This window comes from Wickerhamomyces anomalus (assembly GCF_001661255.1).
Source record: "Wickerhamomyces anomalus NRRL Y-366-8 unplaced genomic scaffold WICANscaffold_2, whole genome shotgun sequence".
NCBI classification, from domain to species: domain Eukaryota; kingdom Fungi; phylum Ascomycota; class Saccharomycetes; order Phaffomycetales; family Wickerhamomycetaceae; genus Hansenula; species Hansenula anomala.
The window spans coordinates 2085574-2106798 of record NW_017567111.1 but is presented as its reverse complement, the minus strand read 5'-3'; the positions used below and the strand labels follow the sequence as shown (position 1 = coordinate 2106798).

Sequence of the window (21225 nt, the reverse complement as noted above, 5' to 3'; positions counted from 1 at the left end):
GTGGTCACTTCAGGTATTGGCATCATTCAGGTACCAAAAGTTTAAATATATATGTTAACCCAAAACACAATAACCTTGAGAATCTAATGGGTATATAAATGGGCAGTTCTTCCTTGAAATTCTGGACCCAAAATATGATGTTGTTATAACAAAAACTTTATAAAGATGTTACCTCAAACTGTTTTCAATTCAATTTTACTAGCCTTATTGGCAAATGGTGCAGCTATTCCAAATAATATTGAAGATGTTGAACCATGTTCAACCAGCTATACGACATTAACAAATCCAACTGTGACTGCCACACTTCCAACTGCCTCAGTTCCAACTGTGTCTACTCTATCAACTTCTGTCACTTCAAATGACGGTTGTGTCTGTTCATTATCAATTTCACGTCCAAGTTTATCAATCTTACCAACTTCAATTACCAGTGGTATTGGAACAACAATATCAGTTCCTCCAGTTTCACTCCCATCTCCACAACCTTCCGAAGGAACAACATCAATTCCACCAGTTCCACTTCCATCTCCACAACCTTCTGAAGGAACAACATCAATTCCACCAGTTCCACTCCCATCTCCACAACCTTCTGAGGGCGAACAAGAAGAGAGAGATTGAAAATTTTAGTTATTTCAACAATCTTGTTATTTCTTTCGCTTATTGATTCTCAAATATAAGTTTATGGCCATATTCTTAAACGATTCATGTAGACCTACAAAGTTTCTTGCGCAATGACATGTCAATAAATGATTCATTTCAATGTTTTTTAACAACACCTGAAGCATCAGCAGCAGCCAAGATGTACTTCTTATAGTCATAAATAGTACCTTGGAATTTCTTCACAGTACCATCTTCACTAACCCAAATTTCATTACAAACAGTATTTATAACACTAACATCATGTGAAACCATCAAGACACCACCTTTGAAGTTCTTTAAAGCATCACTTAGAGCATCTAAACCAGCAGTATCTAAATGATTTGAAGGTTCATCCATAATCAAGATATGAGGATTATTTAAACATAATGCAGCAAAAGCAACTCTTGATTTTTGACCACCTGATAATAATTGCATTTTTTGTAAACCTAAAGTACCAGTGATACCAAATGAACCTAAATGACGTCTATATTCTTCATCAGTTTTACCTGGATAAGTTTTAGACATCCAGTCCACGGCTGAAGTGGTTAAATCCATCGAATCAACATGATGTTGTGCAAAATAACCAATTCTTAATCTTGGATTCTTGGAAACAAACCCATCTAATGGAGATAAAGTTTCCATAAGAATTTTCAGTAATGTAGTTTTACCACAACCATTAGCACCAACTATAGCAACACGAGAATCCATTTGAATATCTAAATCAACATGGTTTAATAATAAATCATTTGAACTATAACCAAATGAAACATCTTTCAATTGAACAATAGGTGGTGATAAACCTTCTGGATCTGGGAATTTGAAAGTAATAGCTTTATCTTGTTCAGGAGGTTCTAATACTGGTAATTTTTCCAATTTTTTAATTCTTGATTGAGCTTCAGAGGATTTAGCTGCATTATATCTAAATTTATCAATAAAAGTTTGCAAATGTTGTCTATAAGCCATTTGATTTTCATATTCACGTAAATCATTCTTACGTCTTTCTTCTCTTGTGGAGTAGAAGGAATCAAAATCAGCACCTCTGTAATAATCCAATCTTTCAGAATGTTGATGAATAATATCAGTGGCAACTTCATTTAGGAATGCACGATCATGCGAAACAACAAGCACAGTGGATTCATAAGTTTGTAAATAGTTTGCCAAATAAGTGATGGAAGGAACATCCAACATATTGGAAGGTTCATCCAATAATAATAAATCAGGTTTACAAAACAATGCTCTTGCTAAACTTAATCTCATTCTCCAACCACCAGAAAATGAATTTGTTGGTCTTTGTTGAGATTCTTTTGTGAAACCTAAACCAAACAAGATTGAAGCGGCTCTTGATTCAGCTTTATCTGATTCCATTTCATATAATTTTTCAGCAATTTCTTGTAAATGAGATTCTAAATCATCACGTTCATTATCCAATTTCTTAACTTCTAAACTCTCTTCCTCGAATTGAGATCTTAGGTTTTCAATTTCTGCAATACGATCATTATGTTGCTTCTCCTCTGTTAATAATTGTTTTCTCCAAACATCAGCATCTAAAACGGATTGAAGTGCTGTGATTTCACTACCTCTAATTTCTTGTTCCACATGTAAAATTGTTATATGTTTTGGAACATTCAATTCTCTTCTGGATAGAGCTCTTAATAATGTAGATTTACCAATACCATTCTGACCCACAAGACCATATCTATGACCATAAGATAAAGTTAATTGGGCATCACTCAAGATTCTTTGACCATCACCAACATAAAGATCAAATGTATCAATTTTGATATCTTTTGATTTACCAGCACCTGAACCAAATTCAATTGGATTAATCTTCAAGAAGAATTCATCATAATTTTCTTCTTGAGAATCATTAATTAATTTTGAAGCTTCATATTGAACAAATTGATTATTTCTTTTGGCAACTTTAGCTGCAATTTTTCTTTCAGCTTTTTCCAACTTTTTCTTATCAACTTTTGATTCAACATGTCTCCCAGTATGTTCAATATCTCTAGTGACACCTAATAATGACAAACTTGTATTAATATTTCTTTTACTTGCATGGTTTTTCAATAGATTAATATCTAATAATCTCTTGGATGTATCACCAGTTAATTCTAATTTTGATTGATTTTGTTTCAATTCTTCACCCAATTTTGAGGTTAAAGTGTCAGCTAATTTGGATATTTTAGTATCATCACCACCAGCATTTCTTAAAAGATCAGAAATGAATGATATTTCTTGTTCAATGTTCAACTGTTGAGATAGGACACTATCCGTTGTGGAGTGTTGGACATGGTTGATATAACCCACAGCATAATCTGCAACAATTGGATCAATTGAAGGGGCAGCCTGACGGATCTGTAGTCCAATATTTGACATCTTCTATGGTATCTTATTTGGCTTTATTTGCCTCTCAAAACAAGTTTCTTCATGTTTGTTCCTTCGATTCAAAATCAACATCAAAGAAAAAAAAATCTTGATTTTTCGGTATTCGCACTCTTAGGCCATTTTCTTAACTATGGGACCAGGGTTTAAAGTGAAGATAAAATGGAATTTTTGGTGGTGAAAGCCAGATAAAAAAGCCTGAATAGCTTTTAATAGTTCTATAAATAATATAATCTAGTTTTATAGTCATTGGATGGTTAAGGGTGTGTTTGCTTTACAAAATATTGCATTTCCAGCATCTTGAAAGATCCATTTCCCGCCAAATTTCATAGCGAAAAAAATCATCAACTACAAAAAAATCGTTTGCTGAATAAAAGAAGACATTAACTAAATTAAAAGGAAAATATTGAATAGAGATAATGGGATTATTCGGCGGATCAACTAAAGAAGCTATTGCTCCAAACAGAAACAAAAGAGAACAGTGTTGGGACAGCAGAGATATCTTTTTCGAGTGTCTAGATAAGAACAACGTTGTGGATGCTTTAGATGACAAGAATCAAGCTACTATCAAGAAGAGCTGTTCAGGTCAGGAGAAACAGTACGAGGATAACTGTGCAAAGAGTTGGGTGAAATATTTCAAAGAGAAGAGAATTGTGGATCATAAAAAGGCAAAATTCATGAAAGAGATGGAGGAAAGAGGTGGTCAGGAATTACCATTCCCAATATCGAAGTCATAGATATTCAAGGATGAGACGAATCAAAGACTGTGAAGGGTGTACATCATTTGAACTTTGGTGATTGTTCAGTTTTGGTGATATAAACATGTAAATAGTTCAAAAAGGCAAAGAAGTAATAAAGGTTTCAGGAAATCACAAATACCCAACATTCAACAGTTTGATTTGAGCTTGTAGTTACCAAATAATGAACTCATATTAAGTATCGGCTTGTTCCAGTGGTGTGTTTTACTTAATTTTTAATCGATTCACGGTGCCTTTGAAATGTTGAACCAAGATCTCCATGCTCAATTCTGTGATTTTGATCAAGTGAAGGAGCTAGTTTCGATAGTCATACCTCAGCAGAGATATCTCAGAGGATCAAGTAAACAGGTAACAGCATCAACATAATTCAGTAGAACACCAACACATTTCTTCAAACTCTGCGTAGATTACCTCAAATATTTATTCCCGTCCGTATTAGGCAATCGCCCAAAACGGAAGCATCCGGTTCGAAGCCCCGCTCTCCAAAATGACACCAAAAAAATGTTTATCACGTTACAAAAATTCCAGAAACTTCATTAATTAACAAATTGCGAATTTAATAGGCTCAAGCGGCGCAGACGATAGACAACTGTTGCAATGGAGTCATTCTCAATGAATCACATACTATGATCATGGGCCCTTAGTAGCCGTTCACACCCGCGTCTGAAAGTGACTGATTTAATGGTGAGCAGTTAAGTCTATTGTTTCGGTGTGATAGACAGCATATTATACAAAGGGACCACACGGGAATATAAATAATATCGTCAGACTTTTCAAATAGATGATGATTAAGATGCCATTTTATCCATGCTATTCATGGTAGTAATGTTTAAGCTGCTGGTCTTTTTTATGGTTTGATCAATATAGGTTTTGATGACCCTGTTGAACCGCACCTTTTTTTTTTGATATTGGTGATCATCAAGCTAAAATTCTAGAATTTTTTGCTTGTTTGTTGAATATGATGGTATGATAATTAAATTATAGTACAATTATACTTCACAGTATGGGTGAGATTACAAACCGACGATTCCGTCAACTACACCTGTGAATTATTGAGTTATTATACAGGAAGTATTAATCAATTGAAAGATATATAAAGAGCCATTGATGGCCTCAAGGTTCATCTGTTTGCTTTCATTTCCATAACAAAGTACCATAATACTTTACACAAACTTCAGATTACAAACAAAACTACTACAAATTTAACAACTTTCAATTACTATAATGGCTGGAAACGAGGCTACATTAATTAACAAATCAAGTGCTGGTATCAGTATTACTGATCATGGTTCAGATTGGTATTGGACATGTTTTTCAGTCTTTGGATTATTTGCATTATTACATGCTTCGATCTTCATTGTTTTCCATAAATCAAGCACTCAAGAAAGAAGAAACAAGGCAATGTTCCATGTTGGTACCTTATCTTCTAATGCTGTTTTAGCATTTACTTATTACACTTTAGCTTCGAATTTAGGTTATGCTCCTGTTGCTGTGGAGTTCAACCATATTCAAATTGGTGATGATACAAGACAAGTTTTCTATGCAAGATATATTGGTTGGTTCTTAGCTTATCCAGGTTTATTGTATACATTCGAATTGAATTCATTAGCTCAAAACATTTTATCAAGAACTGATTATCTTCAATTGTTCCAAACTTTATTCTTGCAAATATGTTCCACTGAAGTATTAGTCTTGGGTCTATTGATTGGTTCCGTTGTTCATTCTTCTTATAAATGGGGTTATTGGACTTTTGGTGTTGCTTCTCAATTGTTTATGATAACAATTTTCTTTTACCATCAATTTAAAACAGCTTCAACAACAAGTTTGATTACAAAATTATTAGTTCCATTCTTTAGTTTATGTTTCATCTTATATCCAGTTTGTTGGGGTTTAAGTGAAGGTGGTAATGTTATTCAACCAGATTCTGAAGGTGTCTTTTACGGTGTTTTAGATTTAATCAACTTTTGGTTGATTCCATTGGCTTTGATTTTTGATTCTTATAAACATGGTACTGTTATTAATGAAGCACATTTACCAACGAGAGGTGATGACGTTGAAAAGCAAACTTCTCCTGAACTAAGAGCTTCTGGTGAAACTGAAGTTGGAAATCAAGAGAATCCAGATGAAGGTGCTTTAGAAACTCAACATGCTTAATGTATTGGTTATTCATGATAGGATATAGAAGTTTAAATACCCTTTTCAACTTGATAATCGTGGTGCAACTTTTTTTTTGATATGAACATATCTTCTACCTCCCAGTTTGCTACCAATTATATTTGTCCCCTACGCCTTATGAATTATGAATCAATTAACTATCACAATAGTATTAAATCTTAATAGCCACGATAATTTTAATAAATGTTTGTCACATTTACAAAACCAATTCGCGAATATTATATAATATCTAACCAATCAGTATCGATGTGTCCCCTTACAGAAAGCGCGGAAAATAAAATTATTGTGGATCACAGATTTGTTATCAGCGATTTTATACGACAAACTGTTGAAGATTTCAAAACCAAATGGATAATTTGTCATTCAGTCGAACCTTGATGAGCCATTAATCAAGGTATTAATTAACCCATTGATTTCAATATTGGAAAATGCTGCTAAGGAGACTCTACTCAACTGCCATAAGACCATCACTCTCAGAAACATCAGCTAAAAGATGGGATGCAGTTAAGAATGCCAAACCAATTACTCATTTCCTTACTGATAATTTCAACAGAAGGCATGATTATTTAAGAATAAGTATAACAGAACGTTGTAACCTAAGATGTTTATACTGTATGCCTGAAGAAGGTGTACCATTACAAGCAGATTCTCAAATCTTGAGCACTGATGAAATTATTCAAATTGCTGAAATGTTTGTGAAACAAGGCGTTAAGAAAATTAGATTAACTGGTGGTGAACCTACTGTTCGTAAAGATATTTTGGAAATAATGGAAAGTTTAAATCAAATTGAAGGTTTGAATGAGATTTGTATTACAAGTAATGGAATTGCTTTGAATAGGAAATTACCAAAATTGGCTAAATCTGGATTAACTTCATTAAATTTATCTTTAGATACTTTAGTGGAGGGGAAATTCACTTTAATTACAAGAAGGAATGGATTATCAAATGTTTTGAAAAGTTTAGAAACTGCTTTAAAATTAGGTATACCAAAAGTTAAATTAAATGTTGTTATTATTCGTGGATTAAATGATGATGAAATTTTAAATTTTGTTAAATTAGCTCAATATTATCCATTAGAGGTTAGATTTATTGAATATATGCCATTCGATGGGAATAAGTGGGAAGTGGAGAAAGTTATTAGTTTCAAAGAGATTATTGACATAATTAAAACAAAACATCCAATTATTGAACAATTGACTCATAAGTATGGTGAAACTTCAAAAATTTTCCAAATCCCTGGATTTAAAGGGAAGTTAGGGTTCATTACATCAATGACTTCTGATTTTTGTGGTGATTGTACAAGATTAAGAATAACATCTGATGGGAATTTAAAAGTATGTTTGTTTGGTAATGATGAAGTTTCAATTAAAAATTTATTAAGAGCTGGTGTTGATGAATCTGAAATCCTGGAAGTTGTTGGTAAAGCTGTGAAGGGCAAAAAGGAAAAACATGCTGGTTTAGACGAATTGCCAAAAATGGCTAATAGACCTATGATTTTAATTGGTGGGTGAGTTTTGAACAAAATTATGAAATACCCTCAAAACAAATACTAATATTTATTCAAATAGATAGAAACACGAATCCACTGATTCACAGATTTGGTATAAGGCCCTACTCCACCAAGACATTAACCCATGTTAATGAAAAAGGTGAAGCTAAAATGGTTGATATTGGAGATAAACAAATAACCAAGAGAAGAGCAACAGCTTCAGGTTTCATCAAATTCTCAAATGAAATTCCAATCCAACAAATTGAATCAAATAGTAATAAGAAAGGTGATGTTTTAAGTATTGCAAGAATCTCAGGGATATTAGCCATAAAGAAAACATTTGATCTGATAATTCTATGTCATCCATTACAATTGACAAAAGCTGAAGTTAAAATTGAAATCATTGATACACATACCATAAAAGTGGAAAGTATAGTGGATTGTCAAGGGAAAACTGGAGTGGAAATGGAGGCATTAGTTGGTGTGAATATCGCATTATTAAACATTTATGATATGTGTAAAGCTGTTGATAAAAAAATGGTTATTCATGATGTTAAAGTTATTGAAAAGAAGGGTGGTAAAAGTGATTTTGTTATTGATGCACCATGATTTCAGGTACCAGTTTCAATGATTCTAGAATGCTGGCTTGTACACAGTGAAATTTGTTGTTTTGAAATTTGTACTGTTTTGAACATTGATTTTTCGTTGCCCTTTGGTCTGTTTTTCAAGTATAACTTCTTAAATATAATCAAGATGAAGAGATTTTGGATACCCGTTGACCAAAACAATCAAAACATTGCTCAAATTGTAGTTGTTTTCAGTGGTAAAATGGCTGGGAAAGCCCTAAAAAGCCCATTTTGAAAAGATGTAACTGGGGTAATGATGAGTTCAGCAAAAGCTTATTTACAAGAAGCCGCATAGAATTCAGTAATTCAAGACCCTAAAAGAACCCTTTATGGACCATGCTTACACCCTCCTCGGGTCCACGAGCCCTAAAGTTGGAAGCTGGTGCTCACTACCTGGTCCAGTTTCGTATAGTAGACTGTATTTCATCGTAGGGCTTTAGAACTTGAATACACTTCTTGATCAAATTATCGTACTTACGAATCAGAATTGAACGATATCCATACTTTACGGATTACAAATTTCACAACGATTTGTCATATATTACAGACTGCTCTGTGCATTTGTCAACAAAAGCCCAATTGTTTCTGTGCAATGGGATTAATTTGGGCCGATAGTGAAGTACAATTTCTCAGTTGTATTCATGCAGGCCGTTATTGTGCGTGGGAGTGCACGCGGTCTAAAAAAAAACTTTTGTTCGTAGAACAAATAAACGAAGGCACTTTTAAAAAACATTTTGTAGTTAAGTAATAACATATTCAAAATGACCCACTATTTCAGTCCAATATCCTTGAATTTGTGCTTGTTTCAAGTCAATTTGTCGTCATATTTGTCAAAAATGAGTTTCTTCACCACATTTCTTTTTGTCCAAATCTGGTAACGCCATTTAGCTGTTTTCGGCCAAAACCCTCGAGGAATCCAAAAGGCCGCTTCAACATGATCTCGAGACGAAATGACGTTCACCCAAATTCTTCAAGTGGTTGGCTATTTTTAAGTTTTATGTAAAATGTAAACAAACAAACGTGAAGTCAGGGGAAACCATGGACCATGTTGCAAAAATTGGATGTCAAAAAATGGGTATATAAGCAGCTCAAGATTCCCAAGATTTACACAAATTCTTCATCTCATCTTTCCATCATCAAGTCAATTGAACATCAATTCACACTTACATAACACTCGCTCACATTATACAACAACAATGCAATTCTCAATTTCATTCTTTGCTTTAGCTTTAGCTTCATTAGTCGTTGCTGACTCAGAAACCATTGGTTTATTAACCATCAGATCTGGTACTCAATACCATTTATCCCCAATTGCTGCTAAAGATGGTAAATTAGTTGCTGGGTACCGATGGTATCAACTACGCTGAAGGTGCTATCACTGATGCCGGTGAATTCAAATTCACTGATGGTACTTATGCCAAAGTTAACTCAGATGGTTCAATCTCAGTTTCATCATCAGAAGGTTCAAAACCATTCTCAATTAAAAGTGGTTACTTTGCTTACAAAGATTCTCAAGCTTTCAACATTGATGCTTCAAACAGAGATTTAATCGCTGGTAATGGTGCTAACCCAGTTGCCTTACGTGCTACTTTGAAGAACGGTCAAGAAGCTTCAGATTTCACCCCATCTGGTTCTTCATCATCTGGTTCTTCATCATCTGGTTCTTCATCATCAAACTCCACTTCTTCATCAAGTGCTGCTCCAACTTTCGCTACTCAAACTGAAAACGGTGCTGCTGCTTTACAAGCCGGTTTAGGTGGTTTAGCTGCTGCTGCTGCTGTTTTATTGATCTAGGTATACTAGATCTTTGAACTCGTTTTGCATCTTTTAACCTTCTAATTCGTCATGATCATGTGTGCTGTTTTTTCTAATGATTCTTTTTAATATTTATTTATATCTTTAATACAACTAATCTTTTATATGAATTGAACTTGTAGATCATCTTGTATCTTTGTTGTTGATGATCTTTGAAATCGTATATCATAAGCCCTCATCACTTGAAAAGGGTCCTACAATAAGCCTGATCCAGGATACAGCATCGTATAGATTTCATCGATTGATTATTGGAAGGTTGGTTCTCCCCCTAACCAGCTTCACTATACAAGCTGGCTCTTGGATACCTTTACTTTAGCTAAAATTTACACCATTAAAAGTCAAAAGCTTCTACACCTTCAAAATTTCACCATGTGCTCGTAAAAGCGAACGAAAATCAAGACCATCAATTACATTCAAACGTTGAATATCTTTCCAACTAAAATATGCTAGAGAGACCTCTTACCATAACCAACCTCAACTAACACAACACAATCGTTAAATTTAGTTCTCTTCCAACTCAATCACCCCATGCAATTCATTAATTCATTTTCAATTTCCCATGGGGTTTGGAAAAAAGTCATTATTTTTTGACCATTTCTCAACCCGCCATTTGCCCTTTTGGGAAATATTGTTCCATTCTATGCACAATGATGCACAATGACATTTTTTGGTAATGCAGGAACTCGGGAAACGTAAATTCTAAATTTAGAGCTTTACACAAAAAAAAAATTGTTTATCTTATTTTTAGGTGATATGCTAGCCATCTCCAGATCATTAAGCGAACATGTCAATAAAGAAACTAAAAATGGAATAGTGATTAAGTGTATTTATACTCGAGTTGTTCCAAAGAATCAAGCTTTTTGAATACATCTGTACCTACTTTCCATCAGTATCACATTTCTTCACTCGCTTTCAAAGATGATGTTTATTTCAATCATTTGTCTACTACTTTTACAACTTGTACCAATATTTGCACTTCCAACAGGCCAATTGAAAGTTTCATTGATTTTGGAAAAAGATTATCATTCATTAAATTCAGAAACTGTCTTGGTACAAAGGGATGATTCATTAATAGTTTCATCTACAAACTCCAATGATAAATCCAAAAAAACCAGTAATACTGATCAATATGATTGGTTCATGGCTCATTTCACTTCAAAAGGTTCATTTGAAATTGAATCACTAGAGAAAGAATTAATAATATCAAAAGATGGTTCATTAAAACTTTCACAAATTCATAATCATCAACAAGATGAATCAGAATCTCAACACGATGAAGAATTTCAAAAACGTGCAGTTTTCTCAATTAAAGAAGGGAGATTGATGTTTAATAGTGCTGATGATTTTACACTATGTCCAATAGATTCCCAAAAAGATCAATTTTCAATACATTTAACATATTCAGAAAGTGCAAATTCTGACGAGTGTTCTGAAGGTATTCCTGGTGTTAAATTAAAAGTTTTCAATCAATTGGGTATTCAAGCTAGAGATTTTGAAGCTCCAGAGTTTTTATACAGTACTGGTAAGATTGTTTATTTTTGATCCATCACTTCATCACTTCATTATTTGCATACAACTGTTTCAATTTCAAAAAAATACCCTAATTAATACCATTATTACACTTCATTTTGCATTATTTTCAATTGATTCACCAATGATTAGCTTTCCAGCTCATTCATTTATTCACATTCGGCTAATTACATTCATTCTACCCAGTTCTTTTGAAGGAACACTATTTTCATGACCCCATTTTTTCTGCATCGTTTCAATGTTGAACACTCCTTATTGGTAGTTATACCTATCCTAATATAATGACCTCTTAAAATAGTCTTTTCAGATGTAGTGAGAACAACTATTAGACCAGTTATTCTTTTCTAGTTATTTGAGCATTTGATTCTTTTATTTATCGTCTGTTCGCTCAAAGAGAGTCAAACAATTCGATGACAAAAGACCTTTGAATCAAGATATTTTAGAACGACAACAGAAACCACACGAAAACAAAATAACAATTATATCCTCACCTCTATGGAAATAGACAACATCTCTATTGTACAATGTACAAAACCACGAGTATAATCCAAGGTGAAAAAAAAACACATCACCATTTCTTGGCTATTCACTCATATTTAAACATCAAACAATGTGTTGAAAAAACTCTTCATCATCACCTAAACATGATGATATTCAATCCCCAAATCTGATATGAATCATCTCTACAATCCAGACACAGCACTTTTAACAGACCCTTCAATCCCATTATCATGGAAACTATGCATTCTCCACGGTAATTACGACGATCCCACAACCACAGCACAATCATTAACCGGTCTTCGAATCTCTTCAATATTTGTCATATTCATAGTGAGCACAATATTCACCATTTTTCCCCTGTTATCCAAGAGTTTCAAATGGATCAAGATGCCATTATACGTTTATTTATTCGCAAGACATTTCGGAACTGGGGTTATAATCTCTACGGCTTTTATCCATTTATTAGACCCAGCATATCTACAGATCGGTGCTGGTAGTTGTGTTGGTGCTCATGATGGCTGGGATTTGTTCCCCTGGGTGCCTGCGTTGATTATGGGGTCTGTGTTTTTGATATTCTTGACTGATGTTTTGAGTGATGTTGTTGTGCAGAGGAAATATGGGATTGGTAAGAATCATATCCCCATGAATGATGAGGTTATGAGGGCAAGAGGAGGAGGAGGAGGAGGTTGAAAAGTCTCAGGATCAACGTGGGTTTAGATCACAAATTGCAGCTTTTTTAATCTTGGAATTTGGTATTATTTTCCATTCTGTAATGATTGGATTGAATCTTGGTGCTGTTGGTGAATTAGAGTTTAAAACGCTTTATATTGTCTTAATATTCCATCAATCATTTGAAGGATTAGGTCTTGGTGCAAGGTTATCTGGGGTTCCCTGGCCAAGGGAGCAAGTTTCATTCATATGGGCATATTTGATGTGTTTAATGTATGGATTAGTTACACCAATTTCCATAGCTATTGGGATAAGTATTAGACATCAATTCAATTCAAATTCTTTTAATGTTAATGTTATTAGTGGTGTTTTGGATTCAATTTCATGTGGGATATTAATTTATAGTGGACTTGTTGAATTATTAGCTCGAGATTTTATCTTCAATTCTAATCCGCAAAGGGATTTGAAACAATTGATGTTTTGTATAATGAGTATAATTGCAGGTGCAGGGATAATGAGTGCAATTGGTAAATGGGCATAATTTATTCATGTGATGTATTATACAATGGCAATATATTTTCATTCTCTTTTAAATAACAAACCTGATCACAATTCTCATCCACAACACTTGGGAATATTTTCCTAAAGCAACCCCATGACACAACCACACCAATCATCCCACCCATTGTAACATCCCCAAAATGATGTCTATAATCCTGAGTCCTTGATAATGCTATCCAAACCGCAATGAAAATCGGCAACGCAGCACAAAACAAGAAATGCAGCCTTGTCCTGTTCGAAAACACCCTCCATTGGGAACAGAGGAACAGTGTTAGATAGGTCATCCCGGAGAATGAAATTGATGAATGGCCTGAAGGTGTTGATCTTAAACCTTCCAAGATCAATTCCTTATCGGGTCTTGTACAGATATCTATAGTGTATAGTAATTTTGAAGTTAGCTTGGATGGGTCCGGTTGACAACGATCAATGAAATCAGGACGAGGTCTTGCTATGAGGTTTTTGAGGAATACTGTAATCGTACCGGTGATTGATAATGTTAGGATCAGTCCTAATATTGATAATTGGAATTTGATTAATCGTTGTTTTGATTGTAGGATTTTTTGAGGTTGGAAATTGTTTTGATATAGTAAGACCAAGGTTATTGAGATTAATGGGATCAATGATGATATTAAAATACATGTTGTATCATTAACTTGTTCAAATTTTGTGAATGGGTGTTGAATTGATGGATCATTTATTAAGAATTCTCTTAGGAATGGATGGGTTTTGTTACCTATGGATAGGAAATATGTTATGAGGATGATGGCGAGTGACCATTCTGGGATGAATTGTTGTATTGATTGGATAATCATGTTGATATTTGATGTTGATTGATTGTTTACATTTGAAATTTCAATTAGATTCATGAATTTTCAATGGGTTAATTGATTTTTTACAAAACGCATTCGCGATAGTCAGGTGACTAGATTATATAATGACGTCATTAATATAAACTACGTTGTACAAATTTTAAATATAGAGCACAAATTTTTTATAATATAACTATATTTCAAATAAAACCAATAAATAAGATAAATAAAGACAAGAATGGAACAAAAAGTATAACATAATAACATAAAAAAAATAAAAAGTCTGATATAAAAATTGGGAGGGTCTCATAATGACATGATGTGTTTATATGAAGTCTAACATCTATGAATATAATAATAAAAGGGAATATAATTTGGACACATTAATTCATGAACGGTTCATAAAGCTCTAATTCAATTCTTTCTTCTCAATCAATTCATTCAAGGTGACATTAAAATTGCGAACATGGAAATCATCAACGTTAAAATTTTCAAAATCCACGTTATTTAAATCAATTGAAGTGTTGTTTGAATAGTTTGGTGGTTTAGGCACGGCACATAACCAAATTCTTGTTTTATAGATCTTGAACAGTTCTTTAATCAAATTTCTAAAATCTAATCTTTGATTGGCAAAATAAAAGAATGTTAATTTTTTTTGATCAAATTGATATTCAGAATTTAGGATTGTTAGGTTATTATGCAAGTTTGATAAATTTGATATTTTCAATAAGGAAGTTTTAAAAGATTTTAATTCCTCCATTAATTTAAATTGTAAATTTTTAATTTCTTGGAATGTTGCAAATCTTAGTACTTGTTTTGATGGGATTTGGAACTGGGTCTCTTCATCAAGGATCCCCTGGCCTTTAACTAAATCATCCACAGTGTTTGAAATCATTGGATTTATTGGTTGTTGACTCGTGGTGTTGTTATAATTCATTGATTTTGAATGTTGTCTTTTTTTCAAATAGTTGATTAGGATGGCAACATCTAATGAAATGCTTGGATCCAAGATGTAGACTAAATCTTTTCCACGGTCTCCATCCACAATGACAACGTCATTGGAGTTTAATAGGATGTTTGAATTGATTGGTGTTGATAATATTTCAAATTTCCCAGCTTTTGTTAGGACAAGTACTAAAGGTTTAATTAAATTGAATAAATTGTTTAATTTTTTCAAATTGATGATTATTTTTTGTAGGAATGAATCATTTGCGATTTGGGTTTGTAAATGATTATAAAATTCATTAGCTTGAGCAACACAGAAATAATTTCTAGTTTTGGAGAATTCATTTCTTAATGATGATGAAGTGATTATTAAATTCCCATTCAACACTAGTCCATTATCTAGTTCCACATTCCCATTACCTTGTTGTTGCTGAGGAGATGGATTGTTATTTATTTGAATACTTGGTCTTCTTGATCTAAAATTTTGTAATAGTTGATTTTGTTGACCAGATGTATTGTTGTAAAAATTGTTGAAATTGTTTGAATGAGCCAATAAATTCAATGAATGAGGGTTGTTTGAGGATTCAGAATGAGTATAAGATTGTTCAGCAGCAAATGAAGGTCTTCTTGAGTTGATATTGGAAACACCACCTTGTAATTCTAAAGGTAGGTTGAATACATTATTATTCACACCATTTGAATAGTTGAGGTTGTTGGATGCACCATAATGATAATTTTGATCAGTGGTGTTGTCAAGTGATTGTAAGAAATTGTTGTAGTTTGTTGAAGAAGATAAGTTGTTTAGTTTATTGATCAATAAGTTTGGAGATATTTGTTGATCAAGTTGTTGTTGTTGTTGTTGTTGTTGTTGTTGTTGCTGAGGTTGAAGTTGTTGAGGTTGTTCTGGGAATGACCACCCAGAATTGAAATGGGAAGTTGGTTGTTGATGGTGTTGGTTGTTGTTGGAGTTATTGGGGTTATTATTATTCCAGATATTGTATTGATTCATGGTTCTATGAGGTTTATTGTGTATTGATTGGTGTTGATGGTTGTTGGGTATAAAAGATGATGAAAATTTCTTTGGATTCTCGAGGATGAAATGTGGAGTGCGAATAGCAAAGAGGTGATATAATGATATAATGACAATATAGTATAGTATAATATGATAATAGTATGATAATATAATAGATCTATAGTATTATAATCTATTAATCTATTATTATATCTTCTCTCTCCCTTTTATATCCTCAGTTACTCCTCCTGTCAAAGCAATTCCTGCTTATGTAACGTGAGCTCATCTGAATGACTCTGGGGTAATGAAATTAATGGGATTTATTACGTAAAGGAAGAGATGAGTTGAGTTGGTGTAATAGTTAGTTAGTTATTGGTTAGTTAATGAGTTGGTATTAGTTAGTGTCTAGTGTCTTACTAGTGTCTTTATTGGTTATTACTATGTTGAACCTTTTATACCCATCACGAATGACTGAGCAGTAATGAGTGTCATTTGTTCTAGTCACTGGACATTATACAACTATAAATCATTCCAAGATCCTTTGATATCAGTTCTAAATATAACTAGTTATTGCTAATACCTCTATGAATATGGAATAGACTATACTATCATCATCTTGATACTCATGCTTCTTATTCTGTTCATTCTAGTATTCATGATTACCAAAGATCTTTTCATACCTCAAATTCATACTCTCTCTTTCAATCTATTTCAACAAGTACTTGATCTAATATCTTTCTCCTCTTCACTCTTCTATTTATCAATTCTCTATAAACTCATTCTAATGACTAGTCACATTAAGGGTCAATAGATCTCAAACTCACCCTAAAACCACTCAAAAAACACCCAGAAAAAGACTCAATTAACTAGCTAACCTCCCCAAACAACCCACACTCTATCCAAACCAATACACCATCAAATTCCCATCCAATATCAATCCAATCCAATCCTCAAATTCCTTCTTATTCAATTCAATTCGCGAATCCGTTTTCCATTTCGAAATTCGCGTTTTGTTTTTTTCAATTGGAAAAACAATTTCAACTTTTGCCATCAACAAGAACAAAATTGGATTAAATTGAATAAAATTAAATCAATTGGATTAAATTGAACTGAGATAAATAAACATGTCTGACTCTGAAACCCGTGACACCAAACCAGACCTCTCTGAACAAAAACCAGACGTCAAATCGGAAACCCACATCAATTTAAAAGTCAGTGACGGTTCAAGTGAAATCTTTTTCAAGATTAAAAGAGCTACACCTTTGAAAAGATTAATGGAAGCTTTTGCTAAAAGACAAGGGAAATCAATAGAGTCCATAAGATTCTTGTATGAAGGTCAAAGAGTTAATGCTGATTCTACTCCTGATGAAATGGATTTAGAAGATGGAGATGTGATTGAAGCTCATCAAGAACAAGTGAGTGATTGGAGTATTCTTTTATTGAGTTTTACTAACTATTGTATTAGATCGGTGGTTGTTAATGTGTGTATTAATGTTAATTTGAGATTGGCTATTGACGTGTAGGAAGATTGAATTGATTAATTAATTGCAATTGAACTATTAATTGAATTAATCAATTGAATACTCTATTACTTAATAATTAAACTATTAACTTAACAATCTATTAACCAATTGAATAACTCTCTATACTCTCTACTCTCTTAATACCATCCTCTCAATCTCATAAATTTAACCCCTTCCAACTAAAATTCCTATAAATTTTCATCAAACGCGTTTTTTTTTTTTCATCAAACGCGTTCCAATTTTTTTTTTGCTAAAGGGATGCGCGTATTAAACCTAACGTTTTAATTAAAATCTGTAAAATTTCAAGATTTCAAAATGAATTCAGATTTATATCACATTTTCAACTTCTTTCATTAAATTAAACACAATCCAACTTTCATTCATTCATTAAAATCAATCTCAATTGACTGGTTATCATGTCCTACCATTCAAGACAACCGTCAGTTGCATCCTCTTTATTATCATCTTCCACTTTCAACACCTCACAGATTAATAAAATTGGACCATGGAAATTAGGTAAAACTTTAGGAAGAGGTTCCACTGGTCGTGTCCTTTTAGCTGAAAACATCAACACAAATCAAAAAGCTGCAGTTAAAGTTGTTTCAAAATCAATTTTAAACAATTTAGAATCTTCAATCTCTGATGAAAAAGGTCGTGACGCTGCTGGATTAGCTTATGGTATTGAAAGAGAAATCATCATCATGAAATTATTAAACCATCCAAACGTGCTAAGATTATATGATGTTTGGGAAACTTCAAAATCCCTATATTTAATCTTGGAATACGTGGAAGGTGGTGAATTATTTGATTTATTAGTGGAAAAAGGTCCATTATTAGAGAAGGAAGCTATTCGTTACTTCACTCAAATTATATTAGGTGCTTCATATTGTCACGCCTTGGGGATTTGTCATCGTGATTTAAAACCTGAAAATTTATTACTTGATCATGATTTGAATATCAAAATTGCAGATTTTGGTATGGCTGCCCTGGAGAATAATGATCGTTTATTAGAAACTAGTTGTGGTTCTCCTCATTATGCTGCTCCTGAAATCGTTTCTGGTAAACATTATCATGGGTTTGAAAGTGATGTTTGGTCTTGTGGTGTTATATTATTTGCATTGTTAACAGGTAGATTACCATTTGATGATGAAAATATTAGAAATTTATTATTAAAAGTTCAAAATGGTGTTTTCGAAATGCCTCAGGATATTTCCATTGAAGCTCAGGATTTAATCTCCAAAATGTTGACAGTGGAACCTTCGAAAAGAATTAAAACTCATGAAATTTTAAATCATCCTTTATTATTAAAATACCCTTTAAATCAATCAGATTTGAAAACTTTGAATGAATTACCAAGTCCAAACACTTATCTCAACCAAATCAATTCAATTGATGAAATCGATGATCAAATCTTGGATAATTTAGTTATATTATGGCATGGACGTGCTAAAGCTGAAATTATTGAAAATTTATTGAAACCTCATTCAACAACTGAGAAAATTTTCTATTTCTTATTATTACGTTATAGACATACCCAATCTTTAACAAGTAATAATAACAGTTTGGCTAGATCTTTATCAATTGCAAAGTCTGTTCAAAATGGTGGGTCTGTTTCAAATTCAAGTGGTTCCTCCAAGACAACAACTCCAAAGAAAAACAGAAGATCAGTTATTAGTGTTAGTTCTTCTCATAAGAAACCAGTTTCTTTCAACACAAAGAATAGAAGATCTATTAAAGATATTAATGAATTAAACACACCACCTGTTCCAAAAACAATTATTGATGAATTTAAGGCAAATAATGTTGGTACTGGAATTACAAAATCAACTTCCAAAAGAAGAAGTATGAGAACTTCAATCTTGACATCAAAGAGAAATTCAATCACAACTAGGTTGATTTCAGTCTATGCTAAATTAGCAAATGATAATGATTGGGAATATATTGATAAAGAAGCTAAAAGAACAAGTTCAAATTTTGCAACTCTTTGTGATGAAATTTTTGATCATGAAAAATATGAAAAATTAAGATTAGAGAAGGAGGAATTAGAAAGACAATTGAAATTACAAGAGGAAGAATTGCGTAAACAAGAGGAACTTGAAAGACAGAAATTGGAAGATGAAAGAATTGCTGAATTGAAAAGACAAGAGGAAATAGAAGCTGCTAAAGAACCAAAATTACAAAATAATAAAATCCGTTCAACTTCAGGTCCAACACCTCAAAGAAATTCTCAATTATTGGATAAAGATGAAATCTCCAAGATTCAACAAAGAGCAATTTCTCATCCTTTAGAATCAAGACCAAAATCAAAATTAGATCCAGGTTTAAATTTTAATCAAGATCAAAAGAAAAATTCAAAATTCAATTATTATGATGAAAATGATTCAATTGTTCAAGCTATAAGAAGATCAAAATTCCTTGGTTCAAAATTTGACCTAGATTTGAAAAGACAATCAATTTCAAATCAACAAAAGCAAGTCTCCAAGAATTTTGAAGATGAAAAAATTGTGGATAAACATGAAAATGGGTTTAATGGTCCTAAAACTATTGCAGAAGTTAAAATTCCTCAAGTTACTAGAAAATCTCGTCATTTTTCAAATTCAAACAAGAGATTATCTGTATTATCAATCTATTCAACAAGAAATTCATTTACAAATTTAACTTCATTAAAAGAATTGGATAACACTTATAAACCATCTCCATTAATCCCAGAAGAGGCTGAATTCTCAACTTCAAAATCTAAATCAAGTGGTCTAAGATTAAGTTATGCTGATCGTTTAACCGCATTACAAGAATCTCAAGAAGAATCAACACCAGTTGTTAATCCTCAAGATGACAAGAAACTACATGCTGATGATTCAATGTATAAAGGTTTGAATATCCCTGATTTACCTGATCATTATGAACCTATCAAACCTAAAAGAAAATCCACAATTAAAGTGGAAATCCATGATGATGATGAACAAGAACCTGAAGTTGAACCAAAACCATTACCAAAACCTAAAAGATCAGCTCCTTCACCTCCAAAAGAGATCAACCCTTCAGTGTCAACAACTAAAGTTACTAAAGCTCCATTAGGTGATGTTACTAATGATCTAAACAACAAGAGAACAGGTTCAAGTGGTGGTGGATTTTTCAGAAAATGGTCATTAGGTAAAAAAGATCATGAACAATTGAGCTCCAATACTAATAATGGTGGGTTCTTTAGAAGATTTAGTGGGAATCATTCAGTTCAACAAAAGACATTAAACACAGTTTATGAATCCACTGAAATGTATCAAACTTTGAAAAGATTATTATTAGGTTGGAATGATTATGGTTTGAAAAACATCAAGACAAATGATGAATTGTTATTAATCGAAGGTGAAATTTCTAAAAATAATATAATGAGTTTGAATTCAACAAGGTTTAAATTGAATATTGAACAGTATGGTAAAAAGGGAAGTTGTATCAAGTTTGAAAAATTGAAAGGTTCTACTAAGAGTTTTAAAACTTTGATTAATGAGATTGAAAGAATTTTGAATAGAGAGAATGTATTGGCATTTTCTAATTGATGGGGGAGATGAAGAAGTAGAGACAATTTTTATTTGTTGGTTTTTTATTTTTGATGTTACTGTTTTGGTTTGCTTTGTATAATGGTTACTTTTTTTTGTTTTGTATACTTGTTTGTTTTAAGAACTATTTTTTGTTAATAGATATATTAATTGTGATTGAGATTGTAAGTGATCATGAGCTTTAGTGAGTGTATCTAATTGTGTCTACATGATTTTCATTACACAATCAATTCAATAATATAC

General features: G+C 32.6%; 13 protein-coding genes across 13 annotated transcripts; 9 read left to right on the top strand and 4 right to left on the bottom strand.

The window, feature by feature from the left end:
- Nucleotides 1-165: 165 nt before the first annotated feature.
- Nucleotides 166-615, top strand: WICANDRAFT_62042 (uncharacterized protein; the record flags this gene model as incomplete). The annotated part of the gene is made up of 1 exon (XM_019183302.1): nt 166-615. The coding sequence occupies one exon, from the start codon at nt 166-168 to the stop codon at nt 613-615; it is 450 nt and encodes a 149-aa protein (XP_019040692.1).
- A 138-nt stretch (nt 616-753) lies between these two features.
- Nucleotides 754-3012, bottom strand: GCN20 (putative AAA family ATPase GCN20; the record flags this gene model as incomplete). Its single annotated transcript, XM_019184663.1, has 1 exon — nt 754-3012. One exon carries the CDS (start codon nt 3010-3012, stop codon nt 754-756), a length of 2259 nt encoding a protein of 752 aa, XP_019040691.1.
- A 425-nt stretch (nt 3013-3437) lies between these two features.
- COA6 (Coa6p) lies at nt 3438-3755 on the top strand (the record flags this gene model as incomplete). The annotated part of the gene is made up of 1 exon (XM_019184662.1): nt 3438-3755. The coding sequence occupies one exon, from the start codon at nt 3438-3440 to the stop codon at nt 3753-3755; it is 318 nt and encodes a 105-aa protein (XP_019040690.1).
- Nucleotides 3756-5000: 1245 nt separating this feature from the next.
- On the top strand, nt 5001-5930 carry WICANDRAFT_78108 (opsin family protein; the record flags this gene model as incomplete). Its single annotated transcript, XM_019184661.1, has 1 exon — nt 5001-5930. One exon carries the CDS (start codon nt 5001-5003, stop codon nt 5928-5930), a length of 930 nt encoding a protein of 309 aa, XP_019040689.1.
- Nucleotides 5931-6379: 449 nt separating this feature from the next.
- Nucleotides 6380-8049, top strand: WICANDRAFT_28517 (uncharacterized protein; the record flags this gene model as incomplete). Its single annotated transcript, XM_019181499.1, has 2 exons — nt 6380-7458; nt 7524-8049. 2 exons carry the CDS (start codon nt 6380-6382, stop codon nt 8047-8049), a joined length of 1605 nt encoding a protein of 534 aa, XP_019040688.1.
- Nucleotides 8050-9262: 1213 nt separating this feature from the next.
- WICANDRAFT_62037 (uncharacterized protein) lies at nt 9263-9860 on the top strand (the record flags this gene model as incomplete). The annotated part of the gene is made up of 2 exons (XM_019183301.1): nt 9263-9392; nt 9436-9860. 2 exons carry the CDS (start codon nt 9263-9265, stop codon nt 9858-9860), a joined length of 555 nt encoding a protein of 184 aa, XP_019040687.1.
- Nucleotides 9861-10799: 939 nt separating this feature from the next.
- Nucleotides 10800-11423, top strand: WICANDRAFT_62036 (uncharacterized protein; the record flags this gene model as incomplete). Its single annotated transcript, XM_019183300.1, has 1 exon — nt 10800-11423. The coding sequence occupies one exon, from the start codon at nt 10800-10802 to the stop codon at nt 11421-11423; it is 624 nt and encodes a 207-aa protein (XP_019040686.1).
- A 660-nt stretch (nt 11424-12083) lies between these two features.
- Nucleotides 12084-13122, top strand: WICANDRAFT_83600 (uncharacterized protein; the record flags this gene model as incomplete). Its single annotated transcript, XM_019185568.1, has 2 exons — nt 12084-12537; nt 12575-13122. 2 exons carry the CDS (start codon nt 12084-12086, stop codon nt 13120-13122), a joined length of 1002 nt encoding a protein of 333 aa, XP_019040685.1.
- Nucleotides 13123-13198: 76 nt separating this feature from the next.
- Nucleotides 13199-13861, bottom strand: WICANDRAFT_15330 (phosphatidate phosphatase LPP1; the record flags this gene model as incomplete). Its single annotated transcript, XM_019180641.1, has 1 exon — nt 13199-13861. A coding segment is annotated over one exon (663 nt), but the record flags the coding sequence as incomplete, so codon positions are not given.
- Nucleotides 13862-13883: 22 nt separating this feature from the next.
- On the bottom strand, nt 13884-16223 carry WICANDRAFT_104549 (PSP1 family protein). Its single transcript, XM_019180419.1, has one exon. The coding sequence runs from the start codon at nt 15903-15905 to the stop codon at nt 14361-14363; it is 1545 nt and encodes a 514-aa protein (XP_019040683.1). The 5' UTR covers nt 15906-16223; the 3' UTR covers nt 13884-14360.
- Nucleotides 16224-16803: 580 nt separating this feature from the next.
- Nucleotides 16804-16959, bottom strand: WICANDRAFT_83597 (uncharacterized protein; the record flags this gene model as incomplete). The annotated part of the gene is made up of 1 exon (XM_019185567.1): nt 16804-16959. The coding sequence occupies one exon, from the start codon at nt 16957-16959 to the stop codon at nt 16804-16806; it is 156 nt and encodes a 51-aa protein (XP_019040682.1).
- Nucleotides 16960-17032: 73 nt separating this feature from the next.
- On the top strand, nt 17033-17536 carry SMT3 (SUMO family protein SMT3; the record flags this gene model as incomplete). Its single annotated transcript, XM_019186270.1, has 1 exon — nt 17033-17536. The coding sequence occupies one exon, from the start codon at nt 17033-17035 to the stop codon at nt 17429-17431; it is 399 nt and encodes a 132-aa protein (XP_019040681.1). The 3' UTR covers nt 17432-17536.
- Nucleotides 17537-17567: 31 nt separating this feature from the next.
- GIN4 (protein kinase GIN4) lies at nt 17568-20970 on the top strand (the record flags this gene model as incomplete). The annotated part of the gene is made up of 1 exon (XM_019182562.1): nt 17568-20970. A coding segment is annotated over exon 1 (3123 nt), but the record flags the coding sequence as incomplete, so codon positions are not given.
- Nucleotides 20971-21225: the final 255 nt, after the last annotated feature.

What these genes read in the sequence shown, in the direction of transcription:
- WICANDRAFT_104549 (XM_019180419.1), bottom strand. Translation starts at nt 15,905, where the DNA reads ATGAATCAATACAATATCTGGAATAATAATAACCCCAATAACTCCAAC.